Raw genomic sequence first — 19,150 nt, 5'->3', positions numbered from 1 at the left:
CGACTGAATTACGATGGATTGCAGAGTGATTTAAAATTAATAATTTACTTAACACTATCAACATTTGTCAATAGTATGACATAACCTATAAACTCAGTTTCTCAACTTTTGTGTCAATCTAACAATTAATCAATCAATCATAGTTTACGATAATGAAATATCAGTGTACAATTATTTACCTTTATTGTTGTAGTTGTTGTAAATGACGAATCTAAGCACTCCACATTTTCACGAATAAACTTAGTTATCTGCTTTATCCCGTGCGGCGGACCCACAGTTATCTGCTTTATCCCGTGCGGATCCCGTGCGGCGGACCCACTGGACGGGCATCGTAACGTTACCGGGCGTTACACTTTTTCATGAGTGACTCCGAGCCGCAACCTAATTTAAGACGTTGTCACGTCAAAATTGATCAGATTAATATTATGAATATTATGTACTCGTATTATTTACTGTCGGTCTGTACATATGTAGCTTTGTTTAAAATGTTAGTGATTAGGTATATATTCCTTCTCATGGGTGGAAAGTGTATTTTTAGGCCCAAAGTGCTAGTTATTTAATTATTGCTTTTACCATTAACACCTGTCTTTAATTAAATTTTAATTTTTATCCACAGGGAAATTTAGTTTTCAGATAGACCCTACGACTAAAATAACCGCAACTCTTTAATTTTTCACCCAATTCAGAACAACTGGATACCGTTGGATTTGATATTAAATGCACAACAAACCACTTATCTTATACAAGTTTTGTAGGAATAATGGTTTCCAGATAAGTGATTTTGAAAACTTGCATATACCACCGTTTTCAAATGGCTCAAAATATATTGAATTTAATATTAGTTGATATTTCTTTGAATGTCTTAAGATAAATCATAATTTTTAAAAATGTACCCATAAACCGAGATGTGGTTTGAAAAATAAAACACACATGAATAGACGGACACTAAACTAAACGGAACATGACATTATGTTCACATGAATATTCTCTTACTTTTTTGTGTCTACTAACAAAGTTTGAGTTGTACCAACCTGTCACAAAACAGTCATTTTACATATTGTACACATAATATCAACAGTCCACAAATGAGCCATAAGATTGAAACGAAGCAACAAAAAGGAAAAGTAAAAAAAAACATTATGCAAAAGGTATAAAACAGCAGTAAACAATATTTCCTATTTAAAAGGTTTAACCTAAGAAAATATTTATTTTTATATATTATGATACGTACAAAATATATTTACAGAGATTAGAATAACATTTATCTGCTATCGTAACTACTATCATAATAGTTATTTTTACCCAAGTCCTTTCTCTTCCTCTTCTATTTCTTGTTGCTTTGTTTGTCGGAACAAAGGTTTGAACATCTTATGAAGTCGTGACCTCATGATGGCGAAGATCTTCCTGTAGGTTCCAGTTTGATTTATTTCGATAATTCTCACTCCTTTTATTCTACTGTAGACTTCTGCAAGTCTGTAAAATAATAGTTTTGAGTGAGTTTTATGTAAATAAGTTCAAATTTAGCTTACCTCTCATAAATTATGATTATTTTGTCTGTTTGGAGTATTGCAAAAAGTGATGGAACAACTTAGAAATTTTATATGCCAAATAAATTTATATGAAAAAGCCATGGAATTATTCTTTGATTCCATTTAGTTTTGTCGTTAGCTGCTATTTTATATATTTTACTTGTTAAATTATATTTTATGAACAATGTCCTACTTTTGTCATTGTTCAGAAATGCAATACAATCAGAAACACTACATTTCGAGATCTGCAATCTCATCTCTTCCTCAGGTGAATGATTTATCTAAAACTACCTAGGTTAAAGTAAACCAAACATACCAGAGCGTTATGACATGCATAAGCCAGGAACCACAACAGCAATGTTGTTGTCTTTTGCATGCTCACTAACTCCACAAATGCACTTAATAATAACTAAGTTATTAATTAAGTAATTATCATTACTTATCAAATGTCATTAATTATCAAAACTGAACAACAGAATACAGGTCACAATAGGTCTGCACTCACCGACCAACCACATAGAACTGGCCAGAGGCCAATTGTAAATGGCGATCGTCACTATTGGCCTCTAGTTGAGTTAGTCACAAAATTATAAGTTTAAAATTTATAAAATAACCATTGAAAACAAAAAGCTTTGTTTGCCGCACTGCTCCCAAATTTTATTAAATAACTTACATCTTCCGAAACATCAATTTAAATTCAGAGTTTTAGTATCAATGGATTTATTTTAAAATAAATTATTATTCCTAGCTATTTTTATCTTACTGTAAGTAAGGCCGGTATTCGGAAACGAATCAACAAAATCTAAAAAATATGTATGTATAATCACAGTTTCAGGTAAACTGTATCATTTACTGATAGTTGTTATATTGTTTCAGAAATTATAACGCATAGGTAAAAATAATGTCATCCTAACGTTAAACTTAAATTTTTAAATGTACTTTCTAATAACATTGGACATTTTACTTTATTCTAATGAAGAATTCATGTCACAACAAACCACAATTTACAACCATGCCTGAACTGTAAAACACATTGGAAATGAAATAAATAACAAGTAAACAATACATAATTATGATTTCTCAGTGAATTCTCATCATAGCCTCTTCTCTGCTGATTGCAGAGATTAATTCGCTGTAAAGCTACGTTTTTGAATCTATTACAATCAGTCAACAAAATGCAATCAGTAGTGTACGAGTGAATAGAACTGTGATGACTTTTAGTGATTAGTATCACATTGAACCCTAAGCCTATAACATCGAATTTACTCAGTATACTGGCCGTTTTTTTGTGATTTAAAATTGTTTTAAATTATGAAGACATCGTTTTAACCTAACATATTATATATCAAATTAAAGAGGAGACCACGCAGTTTTAGAAAATGTGACAGCCAAACCATTTCCTCGTTTATGACTGCCAAACTGAGCTGGCTTTGCATCATTGCTCTACACTGGTCATCAACAGATGATATCTAGCCACTTGCAGGTGACAGCCAAACCATTTTCTCATTTCTGACTGCCAAACTGAGCTGGCTTTGCATCATTGCTCTACACTGGTCATCAACAGATGATATCTAGCCACTTGCAGGTGACAGCCAAACCATTTTCTCATTTCTGACTGCCAAACTGAGCTGGCTTTGCATCATTGCTCTAACCTGGTCATCAACAGAAGATATCTATCAGGTCATGACCTCACTACCGAAGGCTGAACTATCGGATGAATCTCTCATTCAATAGTTGCTCTACATTCTCCACCTTCAATGTAAGCCAATTTTTATCTTTGATGAACTGCGTGTACATCTCCCTAACGGGATCTCAATCTTTATTGAGATGGTTTTGTATCAATGAATTTATTGTTAAATATTGCACACTTTGTCATTCCTGACGAACTATAAAAAATCAAACATAACAAATCTGAAATGGTTTCGTCTGTTTCAAGTTCTCTAAACTTTAATTGTATGGTCGATATTTTAAAACGGATTTACAAAATACAAAAATTTTTCCTACAATATCTATTTGAGTGATAAAAAATTGGACAAGTGTGTTTAAAATTGTTGTATTGGTTCAAAAATATAAAGGGCTGAGCGTCAGCGAAGCCTATTACTTGAGGGGCTGGAAAATGTAATAAATTCTGTCTGTCTGTTTATCTGTGGAGAGATTTGGTTGGCGTTAACGATTTGTAACGTTTTTACATTTGTCTTACGTGTAACCAAGATGGCAACGAGAAAATATCAGAGTACTTAAGTTTGTAAGCAATCTGAGTCCACTCTTATAAGATATTAGTATGTGTCTACCTCAACACCTATAACATTATCTTTTAGTGACTTTGTATGTTGATTAAAAAGAAAAATTAATATATTGAATGGCAATGGTAAAAGCCGGCGACTACATTATATTATTTCAGCGCACTATTCGTTGTAGTACTCTCCTTAATTCACCGGAACTTACATTTTTTAAACACTTCTATGAAACCTAATTTAATGAACAAAAATGTGACTGTATCATGTGGCAAAATATCTCGCAGATCTAGGAAGATTTCATTCTGTAGACTTTAAATTTTGCATGAAACTCAATTTTTACATAGACAAGAATGCGTTCTTTGATGTTAAACATCCAAATATAGATTTTGGCTGATAATTATTGAAGCCTGAATAGATTGAAACGTATTTTCTTTTCTATATAGGAAGGATGTAAAGTATTATTTGTTGTAGGATTGTCTATCTGTCTGCGCGACATATCAAGAATAAAATATACTATATGCATGTATACTATGGCATGAAACCTTGGCGAACCCTGTATGTGTCTACCTCAACACCTATAACATTATCTTTTAGTGACTTTTAGAGTTTTGAAAAAAAAAAAAATTAATATAGAATGTCAATGGTAAAAGCCGGCGACTATATTATATTATTTCAGCGCACTATTCGTTGTAAGTACTCTCCTTAATTCACCGGAACTTACATCGGAACTTATATCGGAACTTACCGTAACACGTGGTGTACGTATTCCTACCTTGCTTTATTAGTAAAAAGTACAAAATGGCCGCTAATTCAAGACATAGCATTGAAACGTTTTTGACACGTATTGGATGTAGAATTCAAAATATCCCAAAATTTCTTAGGATCTACATATTTAATTGGCAGATATGACCAATCTTTGGTCTAGTTTTTAACTTCATGTAATTTACACTAAATAACGTTATGATACTTTGCTTGCATATTCCATACATCTTTGTTTATTTGTGTTTTATGTATACAAAATATCACGTCCAATCATTTGGGTTACTCATCCCTAAGCAACAACAAAAAGGTATAAAATAGCATTTATTTTGTTTAGATAGGGAATTTAAACAATGAAGGCCACATTTTACGAATCAACTAAAAAATGTATTATTAGTATGTTCCGTGTTTTAGCACCTTTAAAACCTAAAATTCATGTAAATTAATGGGTTTTCTCAAAATAATATAAATATAGAAGCGATTCTGTTTAAGGATATTTTTTTATAATTGGTTATAAAATACTGTATATAACCATCAAGTTTATTTTAAACAATATATTTTTTTGCATTTATGCATGTATTTTTTCTATTTTTTAATACTGTTTTTATTGTGTTAATATAATGTATGAGTTTGTATGTGAATATTTTTTTATATTTATGTGCCTTGTTATAGTTTTCTTCTTTGTATTATTTATACAACACAGTTTACATGAGTGTGTGAATATGAGTATGTTTGTTATAATTATATGCACATTGTATATTTGATCTGTTGTAGCTTCCTTTATTGTATTTATACATAATATATGAGTGCTTAAATAAACAAATATACTTAAATCTATTATTTTACTGAGTATGTATTTGCAGCATGATGCTTTATTCTATATGAACCTAATAAATGCAGATCTTTAATAAGTCCATATAAGAAGAATACAATTAAAAAACTAAGATACTTGAATTTTAGAAGGTGTAAAATATAAAGCTCTAAAATTTGACACAATTATGTTTATACTGTATATTACAGTTACTAATAAATTTTACGAGTGTTAGTTTATTTAAAGGTTAAATCCCGTTTTCCAATATGTTTGTAATTGAATGCTTCATTATGTAGATGTTAAAATTACTTACAAGTGTGAGAGACATAAATCTCAAAATCGGCGATGTCTTGGAAGTGAAAACTGTGAAAACATCTAAAAAAACTGTTTTTTGTGAAAACTACTAAAACATACCACAAAAAAATATGTGGGAGTTGATAAAAGTTAAAGAAATACAGGTTATTGAATTTTATAGCCAAGAAGTATGTATTAGTTTTGTGAATAGTGTTATGAAACTAATTTTGGAGTATAACTAGGATTCTGTACACTGCAAGATAATCGTATTAAAAATTATGATTTGCCACCTCCTAGTTACAAGAATAAGATTGATTCTGATTCACAACACTTACAAGAAAATTTTTTAAAAATTAAAAAAAAAACATGTTGCACTAAACACTTATATTTATTTTACACGATATTGAAGATTGTTTTGGAACATTTAAGCTTTTAATACACATGCTGCAGCGGACAACCCCTGGGGTCTGAAAAATAAGTATTGGAACGATTGTTTAAAGTGACAATTGTCTAACAATCTGAGTTACCTTGTTTTTAATACAGGTATGTTTCGCCAATTTCTACAAATAATTAATTCATGGTATTGTTTAGTTTAGACGCGGCCCCAGTTATTTACATAATTAAATGCAATAAATAACGATTACTATTGTTCGATTCTTAAAATCAGAGCTCAGAGTATGCTGAAACGAAATAAAGCGAAAGGCTGTTAGGGACCTAGTTAGGGACCAGATCAATGTCTACTACAGATCAATTGAATGTTTCGTTAAAAGTTCAACTCTTCACTGTTTTAAAGCAAGGTTAGTTTTCAAATATTCTTCTTGCTTTTCTTCCCCGAGGCCTCAATTGAGTCCAGAAGGACTAGGTTTCCTACTCAATATGAGTTCAACCCTTATCATGCAGAAATTATCACTGGTAATGGCTCATGTCTGTCAATTGTCACTCTGACACTCTCTAGCGCTGACTGTGACACTATCCATCTGTCTCCCTCCATCCCTGGTAGCTGAGAGATTGGCGTCTCAGACTGTCACTTTAGGGCCACAAGTTCGAATCCCGGTTTAATAACCACCTTTTTGCACGCTAATCATCAGAGCATAGACTGAAGTAACCTGATGAACGGTTCAGTGTTAAAGATTTAAATCGTAAAAGATCTTCCGATGAATAGATTTTCGGGTACAGTCCGGAATTTCTCGAATCTGCAGAACTAACCAACCCACACATGAGGAACTATCCCAATTCGGTTGCATCGCTGCCATTTTGGAATTTTTATTCTTTTGGGACAAGAAGCTGAGAAATTGCACTTGGTCCCAAAATGACCTTTCCGCAGCTCCCGGGGTGAGGTTGGGGGTGAGAGCCGCCTGGAGGCGGCTGTAGAGGTCCATAAAAAAGTATTTTGGGCATTAATCTCAGTTATGTCCCTTTGGAAGTTGCAGAGGCCACCTCTGTACCAACCTCTCTTGTCAAAGCAAGCAGGGGTTGCACGCCCTTATGTCTAGGCTAGCAACTCCTTTTTAACACTCTAAATCCCACCAACTCAAGTGTTTGAAACAAATTGTGCACTTGATAGCTTTGGATCAAATAGCAACGGTGGGATACATATTGTGAAAGTGGGCAGCACTGTAATGCTTGAAACATTAATTATTTTCGGCTTTCTAATTGACTTGTCAAGTCCATACAGTGTACAAGAATACTTTTTATTCATCAATCTAGCCTTTAAAGGGGCTTACTAGTAAAGTGGAACATTGCTGACAGCAATACACAAACTTTGGAAGCTGACCTTAGTACCACAACCAACATGAGATACTAGGCACTTAAAGAGGTAGATGTACCGCCCAACATATAATAAAGTAGGCTTACGTTTTAGGCATGTTTTGATATAATTAATTGGAGTTAATAATGCTGTCTTGTTTAGAAAATGTAATAAAAAGACATATTTAAATTTGTTCGTTGATACCTTTGCGTATAAAACTGATACAAATGGGCTGGTGATATAGATATCAACGTTTTATACTCAGCCCATTTGTATCCCTGACTCATACTGATTATACAACTAATAAGGGAGCTAAAAGGAATAATAAACATAATCTTTGAGCTAAGAACTTATTTCTAATCATTATAAAGCTTGACGTGTCTAGCATATAGATAGCTCAATATTCTGCCACTTTCTGTCTATGCTTTAATGTATCAAAATAGCTCACATGGGACTGAAAGTATTATGATTTATTAGTTTTCAACTTCTGAATACTACTCACTTGGGTCGGAACATATTAACAGGGCGGTCGCCCCACTTGAGCTGGGGGATGTTGAGAAAGAAGGCGACGTCAGGACGCACCAGGTCGTCTGGCCACTGATATACTGGGGACCCAGGAGGTGGAAGGGTTTCTAAGGTGAACCTCTGGGCGATCGAGAAGGCGGCCTGGTCCAACCAGTACCTGTCCAACAGTCAGATTAATAACGTTTGTTCCTTGCTACAAACAGTTTTTATCAGTCCTGTCCAATACAAGGTGGTTTGGCTTAATAACTACCTATCCAACAGTCAGATCAGGAATGCTCCTTTCTGCTACTCACCGTTCTTATCAGCCCTGTCCATCCCAAGGTGGTTTGATTCAATTAGTACCTGTCCAACAGTCTGAGCAGGAATGCTCCTTCCTTGCTACTCACCGTTCTTATCAGCCCCTGTCCATCCCAAGGTGGTTTGATTCAATTAGTACCTGTCCAAACAGTCTGATCAGGAATGCTCCTTCCTTGCTACTCACCGTTTTTATCAGCCCTGTCCATCCCAAGGTGGTTTGATTCAATTAGTACCTGTCCAACAGTCAGATCAGGAATGCTCCTTCCTTGCTACTCACCGTTCTTATCAGCCCTGTCCATCCCAAGGTGGTTTGATTCAAATTAGTACCTGTCCAACAGTCAGATCAGGAATGCTCCTTCCTTGCTACTCACCGTTCTTATCAGCCCTGTCCATCCCAAGGTGGTTTGATTCAATAGTACCTGTCCAACAGTCTGATCAGGAATGCTCCTTCCTTGCTACTCACCGTTTTTATCAGCCCTGTCCATCCCAAGGTGGTTTGATTCAATTAGTACCTGTCCAACAGTCTGATCAGGAATGCTCCTTTCTGCTACTCACCGTTCTTATCAGCCCTGTCCATCCCAAGGTGGTTTGATTCAATTAGTACCTGTCCAACAGTCTAAGCAGGAATTTTCTTCCTTCCTCAATACTCAAAGTTTTTATCAGTCCTGGCCAACTCAAGGTGGTTTGGCTTAATAACTACCTGTCCAACAGTCAGATCAGGAATGCTCCTTTCTGCTACTCACCGTTCTTATCAGCCCTGTCCATCCCAAGGTGGTTTGATTCAATTAGTACCTGTCCAACAGTCTGAGCAGGAATGCTCCCTTCCTTGCTACTCACCGTTCTTATCAGCCCTGTCCATCCCAAGGTGGTTTGATTCAATTAGTACCTGTCAACAGTCTGATCAGGAATGCTCCTTCCTTGCTACTCACCGTTTTTTATCAGCCCTGTCCATCCCCCAAGGTGGTTTGATTCAATTAGTACCTGTCCAACAGTCAGATCAGGAATGCTCCTTCCTTGCTACTCACCGTTTTTATCAGCCCTGTCCATCCCAAGGTGGTTTGATTCAATTAGTACCTGTCCAACAGTCTGATCAGGAATGCTCCTTTCTGCTACTCACCGTTCTTATCAGCCCTGTCCATCCCAAGGTGGTTTGATTCATTAGTACCTGTCCAACAGTCTAAGCAGGAATTTTCCTTCCTCAATACTCAAAGTTTTTTATCAGTCCTGTCCAACCAAGGTGGTTTGGCTTAATAACTACCTGTCCAACAGTCAGATCAGGAATGCTCCTTTCTGCTACTCACCGTTCTTATCAGCCCTGTCCATCCCAAGGTGGTTTGATTCAATTAGTACCTGTCCCAACAGTCTGAGCAGGAATGCTCCTTCCTTGCTACTCACCGTTCTTATTAGCCCTGTCCCATCCCAAGGTGGTTTGATTCAATTAGTACCTGTCCAACAGTCTGATCAGGAATGCTCCTTCCTTGCTACTCACCGTTTTTATCAGCCCTGTCCATCCCAAGGTGGTTTGATTAAATTAGTACCTGTCCAACAGTCTGAGCAGGAATGCCCTTCCTTGCTACTCACCGTTCTTATCAGCCCTGTCCATCCCAAGTGGTTTGATTCAATTAGTACCTGTCCAACAGTCAGATCAGGAATGCTCCTTCCTTGCTACTCACCGTTCTTATCAGCCCTGTCCATCCCAAGGTGGTTTGATTCAATTAGTACCTGTCCAACAGTCTGATCAGGAATGCTCCTTCCTTGCTACTCACCGTTTTTATCAGCCCTGTCCATCCCAAGGTGGTTTGATTCAATTAGTACCTGTCCAACAGTCTGATCAGGAATGCTCCATTTCTGCTACTCACCGTTCTTATCAGCCCTGTCCATCCCAAGGTGGTTTGATTCAATTAGTACCTGTCCAACAGTCTAAGCAGGAATGCTCCTTCCTTGCTACTCACCGTTCTTATCAGCCCTGTCCATCCCAAGGTGGTTTGATTCAATTAGTACCTGTCCAACAGTCAGATCAGGAATGCTCCTTCCTTACTACTCACCGTTTCTTATCAGCCCTGTCCATCCCAAGGTGGTTTGATTCAATTAGTACCTGTCCAACAGTCTGAGCAGGAATGCTCCTTCCTTGCTACTCACCGTTCTTATCAGCCCTGTCCATCCCAAGGTGGTTTGATTCAATTAGTACCTGTCCAACAGTCAGATCAGGAATGCTCCTTCCTTACTACTCACCGTTCTTATCAGCCCTGTCCATCCCAAGGTGGTTTTATTCAATTAGTACCTGTCAACAGTCAGATCAGGAATGCTCCTTCCTTGCTACTCACCGTTCTTATCAGCCCTGTCCATCCCAAGGTGGTTTGATTCAATAATTAGTACCTGTCCAACAGTCAGATCAGGAATGATCCTTCCTTACTACTCACCGTTTTTTATCAGCCCTGTCCATCCCAAGGTGGTTTGATTCAATTAGTACCTGTCCAACAGTCTGATCAGGAATGCTCCTTCCTTGCTACTCCACCGTTTTTATCAGCCCTGTCCATCCCAAGGTGGTTTGATTCAATTAGTACCTGTCCAACAGTCTGATCAGGAATGCTCCTTTCTGCTACTCACCGTTCTTATCAGCCCTGTCCATCCCAAGGTGGTTTGATTCAATTAGTACCTGTCCAACAGTCTAAGCAGGAATTTTCCTTCCTCAATACTCAAAGTTTTTTATCAGTCCTGTCCAACCCAAGGTGGTTTGGCTTAATAACTACCTGTCCAACAGTCAGATCAGGAATGCTCCTTCCTTACTACTCACCGTTCTTATCAGCCCTGTCCATCCCAAGGTGGTTTGATTCAATTAGTACCTGTCCAACAGTCAGATTCAGGAATGCTCCTTTCCTTGCTACTCACCGTTTTTATCAGCCCTGTCCATCCCAAGGTGGTTTGATTCAATTAGTACCTGTCCAACAGTCTGATCAGGAATGCTCCTTTCTGCTACTCACCGTTCTTATCAGCCCTGTCCATCCCAAGGTGGTTTGATTCAATTAGTACCTGTCCAACAGTCTAAGCAGGAATTGTTCCTTCCTCAATACTCAAAGTTTTTTATCAGTCCTGTCCAACCCAAGGTGGTTTGGCTTAATAACTACCTGTCCAACAGTCAGATCAGGAATGCTCCTTCCTTACTACTCACCGTTCTTATCAGCCCTGTCCATCCCAAGGTGGTTTGATTCAATTAGTACCTGTCCAACAGTCTAAGCAGGAATGTTCCTTCCTCAATACTCAAAGTTTTTATCAGTCCTGTCAACCCAAGGTGGTTTGGCTTAATAACTACCTGTCCCAACAGTCAGATCAGGAATGCTCCTTCCTTACTACTCACCGTTCTTATCAGCCCTGTCCATCCCAAGGTGGTTTGATTCAATTAGTACCTGTCCAACAGTCTGAGCAGGAATGTTCCTTCCTCAATACTCAAAGTTTTTATCAGTCCTGTCCAACCCAAGGTGGTTTGGCTTAATAACTACCTGTCCAACAGTCAGATCAGGAACGTTTCTTTCTTACTACTGACCGTGTTATCAGTCCTGCCCATCTAATATCGTATTCACACTAATTCTAAAACAAGATTATACAAAAATATATGAACTACAACTACTGCTAGTCTGGCATCGTAATATAAATTTAGGTTATTTTATTTTATTTTTAGTTTACTTATTATCAATAGTTTCATTATATTTACAATAGTTGCTAATTGAAGTAAGTGTTATCAGACAATGAAATACATTGGTAACTTTTTATAAATATTTAAGTAATTAATTTTATATTAAAATTACTGAATACTACTATCTGAAGATTGGCTGAAATACTACAAGAGTTTATTTGTATTATCAATGTTTCTATACGGTGTGAACTGGATAAATAATATTAATGACTCGGACTGTGTATTTATTTAACTATAGCCTAGAAACTAAGATTAAATGAATGGAATAAAATTATGAAAGTTATAAATCATTAAGTTGAAAGGTACTCAAATTAAACCTGATCTACCCTGTAGTGACGACAGGCTCCCGTAGCCAGGTTTCTCGTACGTGGTGACCTCCCACATACATGCACAGGGAGAAATAGGCCTTCCGTATCATTCCTTTCTCGCGGTCAAACATCTTGCGTAGGGGAACCATGGACCTCGGAGGGTTGCCGAGGTAGGTGGCTTGAAGGTAGTTGGCTAGCTCCTTGCCCATGATGATTCTACCTGCGAATCATCTCGATTATATTAGGTAACCTGAAATCGTTTTCAGAGTTAACTGTGGTTGGTAGGTTAGTACATATTTATTGTGAAATTATTCTCTAGCTCAGTTTTAATAATTAGTGTTTTTATAAAGTGCATTTTTTACAGTTAGTGTGCATGGAGTTGACACACGTGATTGTTGACTTTACGAAACGCTATGGTATGATTTGCTTTATTAACCTTGATTGTGTTAAGTTGTTCACCTGAGGAAGACATCAGATTGCAGATCTCGAAACGCGGTGTTACTGATCTTTTGTATCACTGAAATATTTTAATTATCCGGCAAAATTCATACATTACATCTCCTATCTTACATCACGTAGGTGAGAACGTAAACACCCTCTTCCTTTCACTTCGTCTCTCACTATTTCTTTCTCAGTTTCTTATCCCCTTCCACCATCATATCCACGAATTATCCCCCACAATCACTGTCTACATACATGAAGATTTTCCTGCTTTTTTCAGATTTGGCCATTCATTCATTATCAAGCAGTATGATTTTGATTTCGTCAACTAGCGAAATCTAATTCAGGGAAGGGAGTTTCAAGGATTTGCGAAACAACTTGCAGAGAGGAGAGAGATAAATTGTCTTAGCTCTTGTTTATTTCCGTTTTATAGTCGAAAATTTTTAACTTCAACGTAAATACATGTTGTTGTTGTGTGTGTGTGTTTACACATGTTTAAGAATTCACGATACCTTTGCTGAACTGCTAAACTAATTACTATTATTTAACATTGTAATTAACAGACTTTAAAAAGGAGGAAGTTATGTAATTAGATCTGTTTCTATGTCCCTTTTCTTATGTATGTCCACCGATTTATCTGAAACAACTGAACCGATTTTTATTAAACTTCTTCAACTAAAATTTTCCCCAGATTGGTTCCACTTAGATTTTTTTATGAATTGAACAAGTATCTAACCAGGAATTAACTTTGAAAATGTTACATATAAAAGCTTATGGAAGAGCCAGACAAGAAAATTTTCGGTGATATGGTTTTATTGCAATTACTACGACAACGTTCTTGTTGGAGTATATATATATATATATATATATATATGTATATATATACACATACATATATATATATGTACAATTTATACATAAACATACATACATACATATGTATACACAATATATACATATATACAATATACAATACAATACATATACAATATATACATATATACAAAAATACATATATATATATATATGTACTATATTTATATATATATATATATATATATATATATATATAAACCGTCCTTGAAGTAACGGTATATATTGATTGCGGAGATTTTATGTTCCAAATCAGAATATGTTATCTCACAGTAACATTGGGAAGCTTCCAAGACTACAGCAGGGTTTATAGAAAACGCTCCTAGAGGAGTACACATACACGGTATTGGAGCAACGAGATAGAATAAGTTGCCTAGATAAAGTTTTTGCTTCACCCAACAATACCCACACCTTATATCACAGATTCTAGGGAATATGCCATTATTGATGGTAATGGTCACAGTGACTTGGAAGCAATATGGAATTCCTGGTGGAGCAATGAAGCAGGATTGAGTGCAGTGATTGGGATTTTACAAAATAATATAAGCAACCTCAGAATTTCTGTGGGACGTTTCCTAGTGTATATCAGGGTAAATTAAAAGAGGAGTAAAACTGTAGTAATCCTTTAATTCACAACATGGAGCAAAGATACTGAAATAGATGCCGAGATGTAGTTTTCTTCCAATGATCGTAACTTATCTCACAGATGATTGGGACCGTATAATTTTTCATGGCAATGGTCTAAGTGCCGTCACCATTGGATATAATTAAAAAATTCTTATAACATAACCACGTTCTATCTTAAAATTGCATCTTTTTCAATCTTATAATTTACTGCATTAAAATTTGCAGTACATTTAAAATTTGATTCCTCTTTCAAAATTTGTGTTTCATTTTGTCAAATTTAAATTATTATTTTTTTTAGTATAATATGTCAATTTTGATTTCAAAAATTTTAACTTTGAAAAAGAAATGAAATATCACATTTTAAATTGTAATGAAATTAACTGCAACTGTGAAACGATCAGTAAAGTCTCATACTTCAAATATCTTGGCGTAATTTTGGACAGTAAACTTACTTGGAGTAAACACATAACAACTTTACAGACTAAACTTAAATCTTCAATTAGGAAATTTTATTTTTTACGAAACTTTTGTTCTAAAGATTTGTTGAGAAGTTTATATTTTGCATTAATTGACTCCAGATTACAATACGGATTAGTTTGCTGGGGCGGGAAATTTAAGTACCTAATTCAAAAGATAAGAGTTACTCAAAACTACTTTTTAAGAATAATTTCAAAAAAAAAATAGAAGGGATAGCTCTTTTCCCTATATTTTATGAGTTAAGAATTTTGCCCCTTCAACATCTTTTTGTGTTCAAAGTTTTAAGACTCTTTTATTCAAGATGTGGTAACCACGGAACAATTGATTTGATATACGCTACAAGAAATATTTACCGTAGAATTTTCAGAATGCCTAAAGTTAACAAATCATTTTTTAAACATTCTTTTTGTTATCTCGGACCACATATATTTAATAAGTTGCCTTTGGAAATAAAAAGTTTAAGCAATATTAGTAAATTTTGTAACAGATTAAAAATATGGTTGTTTACTCAGCAGAATTTGATTTATTTTTAAATTGTATTCTCCCTGGTCTGTGTGTACAGTTGGTAAGCGAGAAAATCTTTTTCCTTTTCATAAATTGTGTAGTATTAGTAAATGTGTAATAAAAATAAACAGTAAATGCTTTAGTGAATTGATTTCATTTGTATAATATGTATTGTGCAGTGTAAGTTGGTCAGCTGTGTCTGACAGACGTCACAGAGAGCCGGCTCAGGTGTTTTATAATTTTGAACTCTGGACTGTAGCTGATAATAATGTTTTTCATTATGTTATCACCGGCCACACTACTTGAAACAGTGGTCGGTTAATTCCCAAGTATTGTGTAAACTTGCAATATTTCTAGATATTGTTTGGTGGAATAAATCATTTATTCATTTATTCATGTTTTATTTTTTAAACCTTATCACAGGAAATTAGCTCTTAAATAATTAAAGACGTTACTAAAAACAACCCCTCCAGGATTCTATCATGTAATCAATGATATACTTACATACTCTATATACTTACTGTCTCTGTGGGTTCCTTCAATTGCGATGAATGGGAATCTGTTTTCCACAGGTGGGTCAGAATATGTGCGATTGTGAGGCGGCTTACCCACGATATCTTCATATGTGGACAACACTGCCCTTACTCCAGGCATCTGCATATACTGTAAATAAATGTACAATGTTTGAACAAAACCTAAATGGACAGTTCCTCCTAGAAATATATCCATGCACACTCACACAGAATGTTTTAAAAATGTAGGGAAATATTTTGGGATACGTTTAAATAGCTGAAAATAAACGAAAAAGTTCTAATAATAGTATGGTCTATTTCGCTTAGTTCAGCGTCTGTCTGTGTTTATAATTCTAAAATCATTATCCAGAAAGGTTTTAAGAAACGACCTTGCAATATTGCACGCTTGTGCGTCTTATTTGGTATGTTAATTTCAGATGTAAAATCTATTATTAACAGTTTCAAAATGGCGACTTTTTAATATTTTAAAAGCAAACTTGTAAGAAAAGCAATTAGAATAAAAACAATTGAGAAGACTTATAAAATATAGCTTGTAAAAAAGACGAAAGGTAATGGAATAATTGCGTGTCACTTTTCGACATGCAGCTATATTAAACATCTGGCGCTCAAAGGGTTAAATCAACTGTAAAACCATTTTGCTTTGCAGATTCAAATTTAAAACGTTTAAATTTAACCTGCTTGTTTCAAACTGTTATAAAATTTGATTTTAATCGACTTTCATATGTGTATAAAACCTGCATAAGGAGTGACAATGAAGTACTTGTTAGATTTATCATACCACAGAGGTATTTTAATGATTCATATACATCAATGATTTGTGTTCCGTTATTAAGTGAGTGTGTGAGTCAAACATAATAGTTTAAACATTAAAACCTATGTTTACATAAATTATTCAGTCATCAAGTTTATAGATACCATTACTATTATAACTTACTTCTCTTCGGTTGAAGACTTCTAGGATATCATCTGCACTGTACCACACTCCATATCCAGCCATTCCACTCTTTGATGACGCTAAATCACAAAAACAAACTTTATGGTAACTAAGATAAAAGAAAGTACTAAAATATTAGTTTACAAATTAACCAAACCGTGCATTTTCTTTCAATGGAACTGTTTCAGTATTACAGTCACACTTTGGAACAACGGCTCAAGAAATTCTTCTTCAGAACACTCAAATCCTGGTTTCGAAAAATTTTAAAACCCCAAAGGTATTCAGCTAATAGGAACTAGTACCGAAGTTTCAAGATAACGCAGGCCCCACACCTAATAATTTATAACAAATAGGCCCATGCGATCTTCTACTTTTTGGAACTCCCTCTTTCTGTACTTTTTATAACCAATCTATAAAATTTCCCGGTCTTTGGTAATTCCACCCATGGGAGATATCTGAATCTCGAAGCTTCAGCTCTGTGGTAGTTTTTGGTGCCTGTGAGATCTTTCAGATTTCGAGTTTTCTGGTCTCTAACAGCTTCTTCTAAGGCAAGCTCTTCAAGAACCTTAGGATATCCGGAGTATCCTCTTTCTTCCGTTCAAAGCCATCATTAATTTTCATAGATAAACAAATTTTGATACAAAATTTTATGCTAGTTAAAAACCAATACATTTATTATTTGTTCTGAATGAAGTATACGGTTTTAAACCTGGCTATTCTCCCCCAATATCACCAATAGACTGTTAATGTTCATTACGACTAAAATTCATTCATTAATAACTCAAAACAGAGTAGTTGTGTAGTTACTGTTTCTGGTTCTGGAGCCCCTCCCCCTCAATCAAATGACAATAACTGTTCTCAATAAAAATTGTTACACAAAATTCTCACACAAGTGTTTTCCAAGATTTAAACCGATTCATAAAACGGTTAAAGTTCAAATCATTACAGAAAACTAGTGCATTTAGATCCCATCCCCATATGTATGTAGGACTATCCTTTGTTAAAATTATTTCCCTTCATTGCCCATGTCAACAAACGTTGAGGGAAAACTGATTCGACTCTGACGTGTTATTTGCTCCCATGCCTTCACCTAGGACTATCCCCGAATAACATTTTGTTCCATGAATCTTCAATGACAACCTTATTGAAATTATATGCAACCATTAGGCATTTAAAGTTAAAACGATGATTAAATTGAACTCGTCAACAATTGAAGAAGTTTCATTTCGATTATCTTTAAAGATCCGTGAAGAATATGGGAATAATTATATACATCAAGATATTTTCACATAAGACATCTAATTAGATCAGAAACTACCTGAAAGATTGGATAGTCAAGTAAGATCTGTAAATGTGGTTTAGTTAGAATTAGTTTCGTTCTATTTCAATAACTCATTTCCGTCTTTCTTATCTACTACAGATCAGTGTCTGTATATTAATAAAACAATACTTACGGTCTTCTTTTTCCATCGCGATCGATTGAAACAGGAAAATCAACCATAGCTTTTTGCAAAGCCTCTTTAAAACCATAATAAGCAAACCACGTCATAAGTTGTAACACCAGTGCTATCTCTCAAGCATCGTAAACAATACTAATTGGATTGGAAGAGAGTTAAGTAATCACGATAACGATTACTCGATATTGCTATCAAGAAGTGTTGTCTTCATCTTCGTGTTGTTATCGCATTTACAATCACAGTTAGTAGCAACTGGTTTACTGCAATCATCAGTGGCTCGTCAAAATGATGATATTGATAGTTACAGAGCTATTTTGTTAAACACACTGTGATTTTTTGTTTTCATCATTAAAAAGAGCAGAGTAATTTTGAATATTTCTCTTCTATTGCTCCTTTGTTATATCCTTTATTTTTCAGAACTTCAAGCCTCCGTGTTCAATTCTATGGACATGAACACACATATATTTTAAAACTTAACAAAATGTTTATGCTATGTATATGGAACAAGAGTACTGTTTACTTACATACAAAATTTCCTTACAAGGGTTTCATCAGCCGCCATCTTAAAACAATAAGCTATATTGAACATTGTGTAAACATTAATGGTGTCTTAAGTGGCTTATAGTTTATAAATTACGTGAAATATATATAATATATATATATATATATATATATATATAAAATCATTTACAAATAAATTGAGGTCTTAGAGTCTTGGGTCGTGTTACTTAAAAATAATAAAAAACTTTTAAAAAAATTCGATCATGAGTTCAGATTTTCTTATTGTATCTATAGAGTGAAAAACTGAGCTCGATAATAATGCGAGTCATTCCTTGGGATTTGACTGAGTGTCAACGAATTGTTTTACATTGCTTTTGGGTGTAATCTTGATAAAAGCTATAAACGAGCTATAAATAAATTTGTAAATAAACTGTGTAAAATCATATGAAATTTTAACAAGTACAGTAACACTTTTATTTATATAGTAAAAAGAAAACATAATAGGATGGAGTCAATGTTAAAATTCGGTGACATTAACTGACATCAGCCTACTCTTACTTTGAAGTACCCTAGATACGAAACTTGTATTTGAACACTGCTATAAA

At 34.9% G+C, this 19,150-nt stretch overlaps 1 protein-coding gene across 1 annotated transcript; it reads right to left on the bottom strand.

Moving 5' to 3' along the window:
• Positions 1 to 1,171: 1,171 nt before the first annotated feature.
• On the bottom strand, positions 1,172 to 18,242 carry LOC124353656 (UMP-CMP kinase 2, mitochondrial-like). The gene is made up of 6 exons (XM_046803597.1): positions 18,042 to 18,242; positions 16,588 to 16,667; positions 15,642 to 15,783; positions 12,217 to 12,418; positions 7,880 to 8,059; positions 1,172 to 1,473 (listed from the first exon to the last, which is right to left on the bottom strand). Exons 1-6 carry the CDS (start codon positions 18,115 to 18,117, stop codon positions 1,299 to 1,301), a joined length of 855 nt encoding a protein of 284 aa, XP_046659553.1. The 5' UTR covers positions 18,118 to 18,242; the 3' UTR covers positions 1,172 to 1,298.
• Positions 18,243 to 19,150: the final 908 nt, after the last annotated feature.

This window comes from Homalodisca vitripennis, chromosome 2, assembly GCF_021130785.1.
Source record: "Homalodisca vitripennis isolate AUS2020 chromosome 2, UT_GWSS_2.1, whole genome shotgun sequence".
Classification (NCBI taxonomy): Eukaryota; Metazoa; Arthropoda; class Insecta; order Hemiptera; family Cicadellidae; genus Homalodisca; species Homalodisca vitripennis.
The sequence above is the reverse complement of the archived record's forward strand: the minus strand, read 5'-3'. Positions and strand labels throughout refer to the sequence as shown.